Source organism: Liolophura sinensis, chromosome 1, assembly GCF_032854445.1.
Source record: "Liolophura sinensis isolate JHLJ2023 chromosome 1, CUHK_Ljap_v2, whole genome shotgun sequence".
Lineage (NCBI taxonomy): Eukaryota > Metazoa > Mollusca > Polyplacophora > Chitonida > Chitonidae > Liolophura > Liolophura sinensis.
In genome coordinates this window covers 67,172,239-67,184,733 of record NC_088295.1, presented here as the reverse complement: position 1 = coordinate 67,184,733, position 12,495 = coordinate 67,172,239, and the positions used below count along the sequence as shown (strand labels likewise).

The window sequence follows — 12,495 nt, the reverse complement described above, 5'->3', positions numbered from 1 at the left end:
TAACCGGTCGCCTATATTCAGCTATCTGTGACATCAGTCATACTTGCCAAACAACTTCTTTCTAAATAATTATTACGTCATCCGAGGCAATGAGTTCTTGTCATCGAAACCCAGCTTAATCACCTTAACATTATCAATTAGAAAAAGTGTCCTAACTTCAGTTTCTTTGCAAGAATATGAACTTTCAGCATATCCATGTTGTTACTTTTCAGTGATTAAAGGCAATTTTGGTAGTGAGTGTGACTGATTTTACAAACAACTGACGACTGACTAAAAGAAACAGACTGTAGCTTAGGGATGAGCACTTGCAAGCTTACAGTTAAAGAACTGTTCTCCCTGCAGCCGGTTAGCACTTGAGTTAGAAAGGAGCTAGAAATCAATCAAGCCTTTCAGGCGTTTTCTGTCAAGATTTCTATTCTTTTCTTGACAAAATCATATGGCATTTTCTAGTCATAAGACAAAAAAATCATACTTTTTTTTTAACCATTAAGTAGTTTAATGAATAAACCTATGACAATTTGACATAACAGTTAGAGTAATAGGCCATAGTATTTGACTGTGGAATGAAAGAACATCAATTTCGATTTTACATCGAGTATAATTTTAGGGTTTAAACCCGTCCAAGCCTCAGCGCAGAACATGCAGACCAATCGTTAAAACCACTGGATACATAAACAATTGAACACATCGTAAACTTTAGTTCACACGCCAAGAAGGTTCCGTATTTAGTAATCAGACGTGACAATTAAAATTGCATTTAGTCTAATCCTTACGTTTATACAGCCGACATCTGTTTTTTCCCAGCAAACTGCGTGGATCGCTTTGGAACAATATGCAGTTCAGAAAGGCAAACGGTACAGAAACACGTCAGTTAGGTTTTGATTTTCATATAAGTTTCTTTGATGTTGATTTCGAAGCCCGCAGAGCGCCATGTTATCCACAGAATGCTTTTGTTATTGGCATCAAGTCCGTAGTCTGTGAACGGTGCGTTAAGGTTGCCGAAGGCGCACTGCGTGCCGAACCACCATCCACCGCTGGTTGTGTTCCTGCAGTTAGGGCTGCTCGAGTCATGGTCATACGTGCTGAACGGCTGGCCAGCCAGAGACAACAGAGAGTTGTGGATTTCTTCTTCACTCTGAGAACCTTGCGTGGTGCCTTGATTCGGTAGTTGGATTTGGTACTGATGGTCTTCTCCAGCAAGGGAAAAGTCATCTAACTGAAAAGTCTCCAGGGTAAAAGATCCCTTGGTGTCAAGGTCACACGTAAGCCCGATCTCAAGCTCGACAGTCTGATTTTCCATCAACGACAAAATCTGATCAAAGCCTAGCCAGAAGTTCCATTTGACAGATCCGAAACCTTTGTTGTAAGATTTCCAACTGAGATCGAAATTCGTCTTGCCGCTCACTCGGCGCTGAATGAAAGTGTAGAAATTGCTCCCAACTTTCTCACAGAGGACTGGAAATGTGCCGATGGCGTGTTTAGGTTTGACCAAATATGCTCCGTTTCTGTGGTTACCATGGCTCATAGCTTGACTGCAACCTAAAATTGAAAAATCCAAAATTTAAATTTATAAACGACTATAGATGACTGAATTCATGCAAGAAAGAAAAACAAATTTAAAAAAAATATCAAAATTAAAGAAAAAGTCGAAAGAACAGCAGTTAGTGAGGCGAACGCATCACAGCATTCGGCCATATCTGTGCGTCAGAGGAGCAGGCTGCAACGAGACTTTAAGATGAACAGCACGGTTTGAATTCCACGTTTTTCTTCACTCAGTGTGCATTCACCTGGACAACAATAATATGAAATTACGTCCGTGGCAACTTCGGCCAGGATAGCACGGCTGCAGGATTAACCACGCCACCTGTTCTGTTTTTTCGGTGTGAAATCAATTTCCTTCCAGGGGACGGATCTATTACAAGTTTTATTCCATACCTAAACACGTCGGTTTGTTGAGGAGCACCTGCATGCCTGCTCTTTGAGACGCCAGTACTGGGCTGATGGAGATGGTATCACATCTTGGCAACGTGAAAGACACAAGAAATGTCAGGTAGACAGGGGGCTTTACATTAAGATCACCTTTCATCCCGGAAAAATCTGTTTATGTTACCCCAGCGGTATTTATTGATTAGCGGTAAATTATTACCGATGAAACCTTGATTGAATGCTTTGTTTTCTTCTAGTTTAGTAATCGGTGGTTTTATAATGAATCCATTCAAATGGATCAAATTAGCCTAAAGGTGGAAAGGCTAAATGAAAATATTTCATGTGTTACCAGCTTACTGAACTCATAAATTGGTTATTATGGCGGTCTTCATCAGAACACCTGTGGATGGTCATCGGTTTCCCCCGGGCTCTGTGCGGTTTTCTTCCACCATACAGCTGGCCGACGTTGTGTAAGTGAAATATTTTTGAGTACTGCGCATAAATAAATAAATCATAAGAACACAGTTTTGTATCACCCTTTCTGAGCGATGCACGTGATGCATGCGCTCAGATATAATGCATACACTGTGCCTACCTCCAGCGATGAACTCACACCTGTTCCCATGAAATCCCGGTATACATTCACACTTGTCACTCTTCCATTCTCCGCCATTTTCACATTTAGGGTTTAACTGTTCAAACAAGCAAAAAGTGCAATGCAGAAATCATTCGCTAAAATGGAAAAAATGCAAATTATATACTGATAAGTGATAATCCCTTCATATAATTATCACCCTTCATTTAATAACATTAACATTTTGTGCCAGACTTGTATCAGGAAACCTTGATCAACTAACTATTTATTTATTGTACCTCACATATTAAACATAGCCGAGGCGATGATCCAGAAGCCTCTCGCCAATGCGGTCGCTAAGAATTCAAGTCCAGATCATGCTGTCTTCCTGTCCGGCTGTACGTGGGAAGCCCCACAGATGGTCGTGGGTTTCCCTCGTGCTCTGTCTGGTTTCCTCCCACGATAATGCTGGCCGCCGTCGTATAAGAGAAATATTCTTGAGTACGGCATAAAACACCAATTAAATAAATAAATACATCACAAATTAAACTTCCTGACTTAAAACGCAGCGGGGGCCTCCGTGGCTCAGTCGGTTAGCGCGCTAGCGTAGCGTAATGATCCAGGAGTCTCTCACCAATGCGGTCGCTGTGAGTTCAAATCCAGCTCATGCTGGCTTCCTCTCTGGCCGTAAATGGGAAGGTCTGCTAGCAACCTGTGGATGGTCGTGGGTTTCCCCCGGTCTCTGCCCTGTTTCCTCCCACCATAATGCTGGCCGCCGTCGTATAAGTGAAATATTCTTGAATACGGCGTAAAACACCAATCAAATAAATAAATTAAAACGCAGCCGAACCAACGAGAGCTGGACATAACGCGACCTCCTTGTTCAGGTAAAGATGAGTTATACAACCTAATCGGTGATTTAGATGAATTAGACCGGGCCCTCTTTTTTAATATTATATACTAATTCGACGACACTGGTGTGCAACTATTCAGACTAGTTCCCCAAATTGGGCCAAATGATGTAAAGCGAAACTAAATTCCTCACTATTGTAACAGCATCCGAACGCGTTTGTAAAATAACTTGCCATCTGAACGATTTTTGCGGTTAGGGCACCCTTCCCAACGTGCACTACTTCAAATCAAATAAATTTGTTTTGTTCATTGTAACTACCGTGGTAATGTATTCCTTTAGCAAGTATATTCGTGATAAGTACAATCAACTTACACTATGCGATCGCTTTGTGGAACGAGATTCTTCAACGTAGATATGTATATATTTATTTATTTATTTATTTGATTGAGATTTTACGCCGAAATCAAGAGTATTTCACCTATACGACGGGGGCCAGTATTATGGAGGAAGAAAACCAGGCAGAGCCCGGAGGAAACCCAAGGCTATCCGCAGGATGCTGAAAGGGCTTCCCACGTACGACCGGGGAAGAAGTCAGCAAGAGCTGGGCTTAAAATCACAGCGATCGCATTGTTGACAGGCTCACGGGTTCATTGTGCTGTGAGAAGGCCCCTATAAATATATAGCCACAACTGTAAATAACTTACCTTGACTGAATGGATAAATGAATGCCTGGGGTTTAGCGTCGTAAACTTACCTTGACATAACAAAAGCAATACTTTCGCCTGTCAGAATCCAACACACCCAGAGCTCTGATGGGGAAGCAATTTTTACCCGAATGTTCACAATACAAGAATTGAGAACAGCCATTGTGACTTTCACATGTAAGAGCACAATGTGACGCGCTGATGGCTACCTCAGGCTTTAGAGTGTAGATTGAAAGTCGTATCTCCGTGAGACAACTGCCTATTGACGTTAACTGGAATTGGTCACTGCTTGGTTTCAGTGTCCAGAAGCCGCTGGCAAATACCATCAGGATGTAGCCGATGACGTCTAAACCTGGAAGGCCAATTTTGTTCATGACTGCTCCAGTATTGAGTAAATGAGTATTGTTTCATGTAGAAACCGTCCAGATAACCCTAGCCATTAGAAGTATGCAGCCTGAAGCTCTCCAAGTGGTTTTTAGATCTGGGCAATGATCTAAAAGCCCAAGGCGTCTTATAACGCAAGGATTAACGTAATTTATACCGCCATCAATAAGTGGAGCCTAATCAAATCTTTGTTTAACGAAGGACTAAGCAAAGATTCTTGACAACCTTCTCTTATCGGTGATGATTTTATCGATTTCTGCCAACAGAAGCTTTCTTACAATTCTATAGCGCCACTGAAATTAAATCAAATCGCGTGCACTCTATAGCTAACGACTAACTATCCCTTTTGTCCGCGATATAAAAGGCTCAAAAATCTCCACGAACGTCAGACCCTTTGTTTTATGTTCGTAAACTATTGATGGAATGAAAACAGTGAATTGTGTAATTTGTGATTCGACGTAACATGTTATTGCTTACAACCCGGTGATCAATGGACACACCATTGTCTTGGGCAAATATAAAATTCTATGAAAAGGAAATGAAAAATCTATTTTTATTATGAAAAATCACCAGGCACATCCTCGCGAGTACTGCATGCGGCTGAATTAACTTCTGATATCCTATACACGGATATTGACTGATACAACCTTAGTCCTTCGGTCCGTGTTCAGCTGGTTAACATTGCATAATACAGCACGTTATTTATCCATGCATCCAGTCACACCATGTTCGGAAATACTGTTGGAAGCGAAATTCATTAAAAATAAATGATTTGTTGAGTCAAATACTAGTAACAACAAATTTTTAAACAATTGCGGAGCAGCGTGAGTATTGTCAATTACTTAAATAGATGACATTAGCACTTTAAATTATTACGGGAACACTCTCATTAGATGAAGGTGATAAAGGTACTCTTACAAGGTGCTATGAAAAAGAACTAACAATTAGTTATGTGATGTTTTCTTTATTGTGAACTATTACACTATATCCAGGCAGAAAATTGCTTAAAAATCAAATACATCCTTAAAGTAACACAAGCAGTTTACATCCAGAGTTGTACTTTATGAAGTATCCAAGATGAGTCTGCCTTCATTATTATATGCAACCCTCACACGCTAATAATTTCATGCTGAAATCAACACAGTTAAAGTCAAAGTGAAAGAACCACATATTTCCAAGCAATCGAGGAAATGAGTAAACTGAACTGGTAATTGCTCTGTGACCTAAACACCTTTTGCACGCGGGTGAAACAGGCGACATCTCTTTAGGAATCACAGGAAATTTACAGCATTGCTAAAATCCGTTTACGAAGTCATAACCCATTGTTTGTTCGGCTGATTAGTGTATAATTTCGTCCTAAAGAATGTGTCACAGAAAACAGTTGCCAGATTACATGTATAGGTGGAAGATAGCAGACAAAGACGGCCGGAAATCCATGGGCCTCTTCAAGTCATAGGCCAAATGTAAAAGTGTCGAACTTCCTAAGGTTTATTCAAAATGGTATTGGGTTTCGGATAACTGGTGAGAATAGCGCAATTATCATAAGACGTATAATTCATCCACAAAGTGCCAAAGTTAATCTGAACGACACCGTTATATCAATATTTGCCTCATTGCACTGTGCTATATGCAATATAATTAAGACGTGCAGCAGAAAAAACAGAGCAGCGACGACAGTGTGAAAGCTGGCAAATGGCACGATCACAATCACAATGGCATGAGCAAACACACAAGCGGCACGAGCACACACAAATAAACCAGTATCAATCATGCAGTTAATCAATAAAATGAGAGTTCTGAAACTTTATCGGTCGCCGATGTGCCATTTGGCATGACTAGGTAGCTTTCTCCAAGCCTTCATATATCAACGGTGCCTCCACTTACCCCCCCTCCCCCACCCCCGACCCCCTACCAATCCCCAGGGGTTAGGTTCATTGCATAAAAACTACTTGCATTGTAATGGAGTGTAAATTAATTAGTGTGCCGTTCTTTTATAACATTTTGGCCTACTACGGCGGAACCTATTGTCTTACTACGGCGGCACGCATTGTGTTTTTGTATTGATTTTTCTTTTGTCAGCAGCCACAAGTTTTCTGACAATTTCCTACGATTTACGTCATAATGGTAAAATGCGCCCTTTGAACCAACGTGTGTCAATGAGACAAAGCAATCAACATTTTTAGAGTACCGTTTGAAATAGTTTATTTGCAGACGATAATTCAGGCAATAAATCTATTTATATTCTCACACTCGTTCGTGATTTGAATGTCTTGCGACGACTTACATTAAGCTATTAATCCCAGAACCCGAAAATTCGATAAGCCAGTTGAATTAACGGCACGTCTTTAACAGATACGAGCTAAGTTCAAAAAATGTGACTCTTGTGAAACATATTTTAGCAATCAACATCACCAAACAAACGCAAGTGGGTCGTTACAGAGCATACATTTATAACATGTATGGATAAAAAAGCCTGACAAGAACAGACGGCAAACTGTCACCAAATGCCACACACTATACATAGAGTAAGAGTGAACATTTTAGTGTTTCGCAAGATTTTCAGCCCTTTTCTTTAAAACAATCAAGCATTATACCTGCAAAATCTGTTGAAAGAATATATTTAAGAGGTGTGGTATAGAATGTCAAACACGTGCATAGACAATAATAGTTCCTGAAGGGTATGTCTGAATTGCCATTGACTGTCTCTATTCCCAGTATACATGTAAATATGCATACGTATATTGATATTTTATTGATGTTTTACGCCGTACTCACTGACATGAGAGCGAGCGTTGTAGTTTATAGGTGAAGGAAACCATCGCGTTTCGTCAGGAACCTGGAAAACAACGGCTGAGTCCCAGCGTGAGCGGCATGAAATCGAATACGTAGCGAGGTCTCTTAGCTGTTTTGACAATGCAGCAACCGAAATACACAATCTCATTAACATCACACACACACACGCACTCCTATCACAACATTAGAATCTATCACACAGACTATTTGTAAATCCAGATAAAGCAATTAAGCAATGTTTCTTTTTTTGGAAAATGAAACTAATCCTAAAGAAATCTCTGGAAATTGTTTTATTCACACGGTAAGTTTACTTCAGAATGAAACTGAGCAAGCTTTATGATCATTCAATTATTTGCATGCAACAATGAGATACCACAAAAAAACATTGTGTGTGATCTTCGTTTCACCATGTTCACTTTGTATTGCCTGATCATCCTATCAAAATATAATCCAATGTTAAAATCTTACTCTTCTAATCATATTTCTCATCAAAATTATGCAGCAATGTGTTTTATTTACGTATTCATGAAAACGAAATAATTGGGAGAGCAACCGCAACATATATGGGAATAACGAAAACAAGTTACGCGATTACCAGTAGAAAAATAAAAAGCGGGAATCAGAAACTTTTTTCTCCTATAAACATTTTAGAAAGCTCTTACTTAAGCACTAAAATCATTTAAAAAACAATGAGAGCTTGAATCCAAAAGCAGTTGCTTTATGCATGTGGCTATTAAATTATATCATGTGAACTGGACAACATAGGACAAACATCAACAACATAAGCCCTTACACCATGCAATATTTAAATCTTTTTATTAGGATATCAGGAACAATGAAAGATTAATTATGTGAGTATTAAAATACCTGACTTTACAATCAGGATGAAGCTGTAATGGGAGGATGGGATAGTAAACTCAGCAGTGAGTTAATATTTCAACCATAGGAAGAAGCGATCGAGTGGGCATTTGTAGAAATATGCAATAATGCTAATAGTAATGTAGACAATTTTATGCCGCATGGAACTAATAAGGATTTATTTATTCGGTTTCTTGTAAATCAGAAGTCTAACAAATGATTCAACATATGGGTCTAACTGTTATATTGGAACAGCATTAATATAACATCCACAGAGTATTATGTATACCCTCATGCTATACGCTAGAAGCCAATAAAATTGCGCAATGAGAAACCGCCAAAAATTTTACTGACCAAGGCGTAAAAGTTAGATCATAGACATCTAGGCTTACATGCTAATGTTTGTATCCCCTGATCGGTTTGCATCCGTCGGATTGAGTTTGGGTTAGTGAAATAACTTATAAAGGATTTCCATCATGTATCTCAGTCTTATACATACGGATATAAAACGCAAGGGTACATTTTGTTTTACAGAGTTGCTGTTTTCAGTAAAAGTCATTCCCCTACAAACTATACATGATGTCAAACAATGTATTACATGATCTGTTTTCTTTCGGATTGGCTCATGTGATTTAAGCCAATCTTCCACAGCAATTGCCCAAACAGCGGAAATTGATCCGTAAAATACAGAAAGGCGTCGTCCAGGCGGTCAGACAACCGTTGATAGTGCGAATCTTTAAAATTCGAGTTCGTAATTTTCGCCTTGCTGAGCAACACTTCGGTGGCTTTCAGCACGTAAAACATGTTCTCAAACACAACGGGATCCAAGTCGCCCTTGTCCTCAGACACATTCTTCAGGTGTCCTGAAAAGTCCTCAATCTGGGAAAGCAATATGTCCATGCCTTTCTTCTGTAGCCTTACTTGGCTTGCCAGACAAAGGAACATGTCCGTTAGCTGCTCGTGGGCGGTGTACTGCTAACAGAAACGGGGTATACAACAGTAAATGTACTAACAATAAAAATAGGGTATACAATATATGTACTGACTTCATACTGGTCCTCTAAATGACATATTGTTTGATCTACATGTGATTGTGATTTTCGCCGTATTCCAAGTTTATAGGTGAACATAACCCCACCATGTCCTACGTCAGTCACCTAACAATGCTTCTGAATGAATTAGGTGTGAAGTAGCAGCTAAATTGGACAGAACTGGAATAGAGCACGCGACCTCACTAGTTATCGGCTTATTTGATGCCTGCGTGATTCCTCAAAAGACAAGCATGACTGCTGAGCATATGTGAAGACATTTTACACCGGATTCACAACCTCATATATGATAGTAAGCTGGAAAAGCCTTCCTGAGTAGTTTTGTACATACCTTATTAATTGAATCTTGAAGACATAACTCCTTGAGTATGACATTCAGGAGGTCCTCGACACAGTCCCTGACATCGGCCCAAGTAGAATCTGGAAGCCAGGAGCACACTTTGGCCACAGTGGAAATGGCGTGGGCTAAGCATTTATATGAAATCGTTTTATTACTCTGGTAAATCGCATCTTGTATCGTCTTAACAGATTTAAAAATAGTGGCCTTCATGATATGACTGATTTCTGACCCTCCAGCTGTCACTAGGGGTAAGGATTTCAACTGTGCCACGCCTTGTAAGAATTTGGTGTGAAGCTCCAGGTCTTTCTGCGGTCCGTTAGGTTCCTGCTCACTGGAGGGTGTTTCTTCTAAAGATGGGGGAGGCGTCAGAAAAACAGTTGGGGCTGGAAATGAAGCAGAAGGTGGTTTGAAAGACTAAAATGAAACCCTTATAGATCCTTTCTGTATTAATTTTGAGTCCTTTATCGATGTGGTATTTATTTATATATATGTTTTATTCCATTGGTATTGAATGCCGTATTCCCAAATATTTCATTGTTAATAAACATGCAAATAAACAAAACCCCAAATAATGAAACTTTCCTTAAATGGACAACGAAGTAGAGGTTGTTATTATTTTGAAGTGAAAAACGACTATTAAACGCGTGATTCCTTTTCAAAAACTGCATACTATCGATTAATCGTAGTCTACATATAATATTCTGGGCAGTCATTTAACTGTCCTACTTATGAAAGGTCTTTTGCGAGTCGACATTCAAGCCTAAAAATCCTCCAATGTACACTTTATTTTGACAAAAGTCAGAAACAGGAACCAAATAATGGCCACTTACTGGAAAGTAATAACTACACCTAGTTATACATGTATATAGCTGATCAAACTAAACATTGTGCTGTTAAACAGTAGAGTGTCTAAACTAAAGCAAATGGTCATCTACTTGACCAGACCAAACAATGACATTTCGACCAGAAAGCTTCTGCTTTGTCTTCGGGGTTTTCACTTGTTTTCACTTGTTTTCACTTGAATTCAGCAAAGAATGTTAAGTACATGTCAAATGTTTGCTTACCATCAGACGGGGAATCTTGTGTAGACTGCGTGTGGATCTCCCTGAGAGCCAGTTCCTGTTTGGCGCGAAGAAGCTCCGTCTCCACGCTCTCGTACTTACTCCTCCAGCTCAGCTGAGAAACGGCAAACTTGCTACAAAGATCTCGAGCGTAGTCTTCCGCCGTTAAGTGTCTGGGTTTGGTTTTCACTATCGCTGTAGCCACTGCTATCTTTAGCATGGATGCCAAGTGGGCTTCAAGATAAGACAACATTCAGACTCACTTTGACATGTAAGTAGCAACAGAATAAGAGGTGCATGAAGATCAAAGACTGCTAGCACTACATGTAGTATCATTACTTTATACTATTTGTTATAACGTAAAAGATAAATGGTGCATGAAAACAAAAGATTGTAGCATCATTACTATTATAGTATTAGTTTGTGCCCTAAAAATTCGCCTCCCAAAAGCGAATTTTAGTAGTAAATAACTAAGGTTATAAAATATTACCTTTTGTTCTGAAACTTATATATTTCCATCCTGCCTTCCAAACAAACCTCAGAATATCTTTTATAACTCTCAGAATCAACCAAAATGATCTTGATCATGAACGAAGTTTTATTTCAAATATACGGTAACATATTAAATTGTCCCATAATAATTATCCTTTTGGTAGAACGATATATTTATTCACCCCGTTTAACACGGCAATATGGCAGATGACAGACATTTATAAGCCTAAATCAGGGTTATAAATAAAACATTGGCTTACAACTATGGGCTCCTTAACACAAAGTCGAATATAAGATCGTGAGTTTAATTCGATCTAATAACCTTTTGATGCTTTCATTGTTTTATGCTAAACCTACGTTGAAGTTTACCAAATATTTTAGGGGTAAAAATAGTCACGCAGTTACCGCTTTGATTTTCCACTTCGTCTGTCTCTCCATCCTTCATTTCACCAGCTCACCATGTCTTCATCAAATCCTTACTGAAAATGCAGTCTGATTAACGCCATCTTTGCCAGCCAAGTGATATAGATCCGATACTCTACCCAGTCTACAATGGATTTTCGCGCTACGGTAGGTTACACAACTTGGGAAGAGTTGTCGGTTTGTTAATTTGCACTTACAATGTTATAAATGATGATGTAACACATAAAAAAAATTAAAATAAATATATTTGCATTCGGTTTTTCAGCTATCAGTTATGTGTTCAACCGGGATTTTGATTATATTTGTATTTTTAATATATTCATAAATATTATCATAATTCAGATTAAGTGCATATTTTCGGATATAAGTAACAAATTTACTTCAAAAAAATTTATTAGAAAGACCTATGCATCACATATTTATTTAGAACATTATTATGCCCGGACGATGTATACCAAGAGGTATAGGTTTATACAGAGGAGGGCGAGGGAGTCTCAGTCTCTTTTTGAGACGCCCTATTCTGACAAATTTAGTATGGGAGATAGAGATATGAAAATAAGAGAAAATTGGAAATGAGACAACCTGATCTCTGCCTAAATCTATGCCGAAAGTCTATGTTCCACAAACACACAATACAAAAATATTTTGAAATACTCTTTATAATGATATAATAAAATATCGAAAAATATGTTCAAGACTACATTTGCAAAAAAGTTTCCGCGCCCTTTCATCATTTTTATGTTTTCTTGTAGTAGTCCGCTGAGGCTGAGTCAGAGGCTAGCCTAGTGCAACTCAACTGGCTTTTAAAGCTTATTGTGAATTTTCGTGTTTGATTCTTTTGTGAAATTGTGCATTCATAAAAGTAGTTGTGCTGCTTTAACTAATCACCCACAGATGTAAGAAAAATTAGTCGCCTTCAACCCCAACAGCTCATTAATTTTGAACAGCAACGAATTTACCTCCGCATTTCCCACAAAGTCCTTCAAATTTACCGCCATGTTATATGATACTCACGAGATCTCGTGTTGGGCGAGAACA

At 38.9% G+C, this 12,495-nt stretch overlaps 2 protein-coding genes across 4 annotated transcripts; both read right to left on the bottom strand.

Annotated features, from left to right (window-relative positions):
- Positions 1-566: 566 nt before the first annotated feature.
- Positions 567-4,421, bottom strand: LOC135461992 (angiopoietin-related protein 4-like). Its single transcript, XM_064739312.1, has 3 exons — positions 4,108-4,421; positions 2,522-2,618; positions 567-1,539 (listed from the first exon to the last, which is right to left on the bottom strand). The coding sequence occupies exons 1-3, from the start codon at positions 4,381-4,383 to the stop codon at positions 872-874; spliced, it is 1,041 nt and encodes a 346-aa protein (XP_064595382.1). The 5' UTR covers positions 4,384-4,421; the 3' UTR covers positions 567-871.
- Positions 4,422-7,781: 3,360 nt separating this feature from the next.
- On the bottom strand, positions 7,782-12,460 carry LOC135482337 (meiosis-specific protein MEI4-like). 3 transcript variants are annotated; one of them, XM_064762266.1, is made up of 5 exons: positions 12,417-12,460; positions 11,440-11,581; positions 10,546-10,776; positions 9,473-9,864; positions 7,782-9,067 (listed from the first exon to the last, which is right to left on the bottom strand). In XM_064762266.1, exons 2-5 carry the CDS (start codon positions 11,477-11,479, stop codon positions 8,687-8,689), a joined length of 1,044 nt encoding a protein of 347 aa, XP_064618336.1. In that variant the 5' UTR covers positions 11,480-11,581; positions 12,417-12,460; the 3' UTR covers positions 7,782-8,686. The 3 variants fall into 3 exon arrangements, with proteins under 3 accessions (XP_064618336.1, XP_064618337.1, XP_064618338.1); XM_064762268.1 differs by having other exon boundaries at positions 7,784-9,064; XM_064762267.1 differs by lacking the exon at positions 12,417-12,460 and having other exon boundaries at positions 11,440-12,083.
- Between the last annotated feature and the right edge of the window lie 35 nt (positions 12,461-12,495).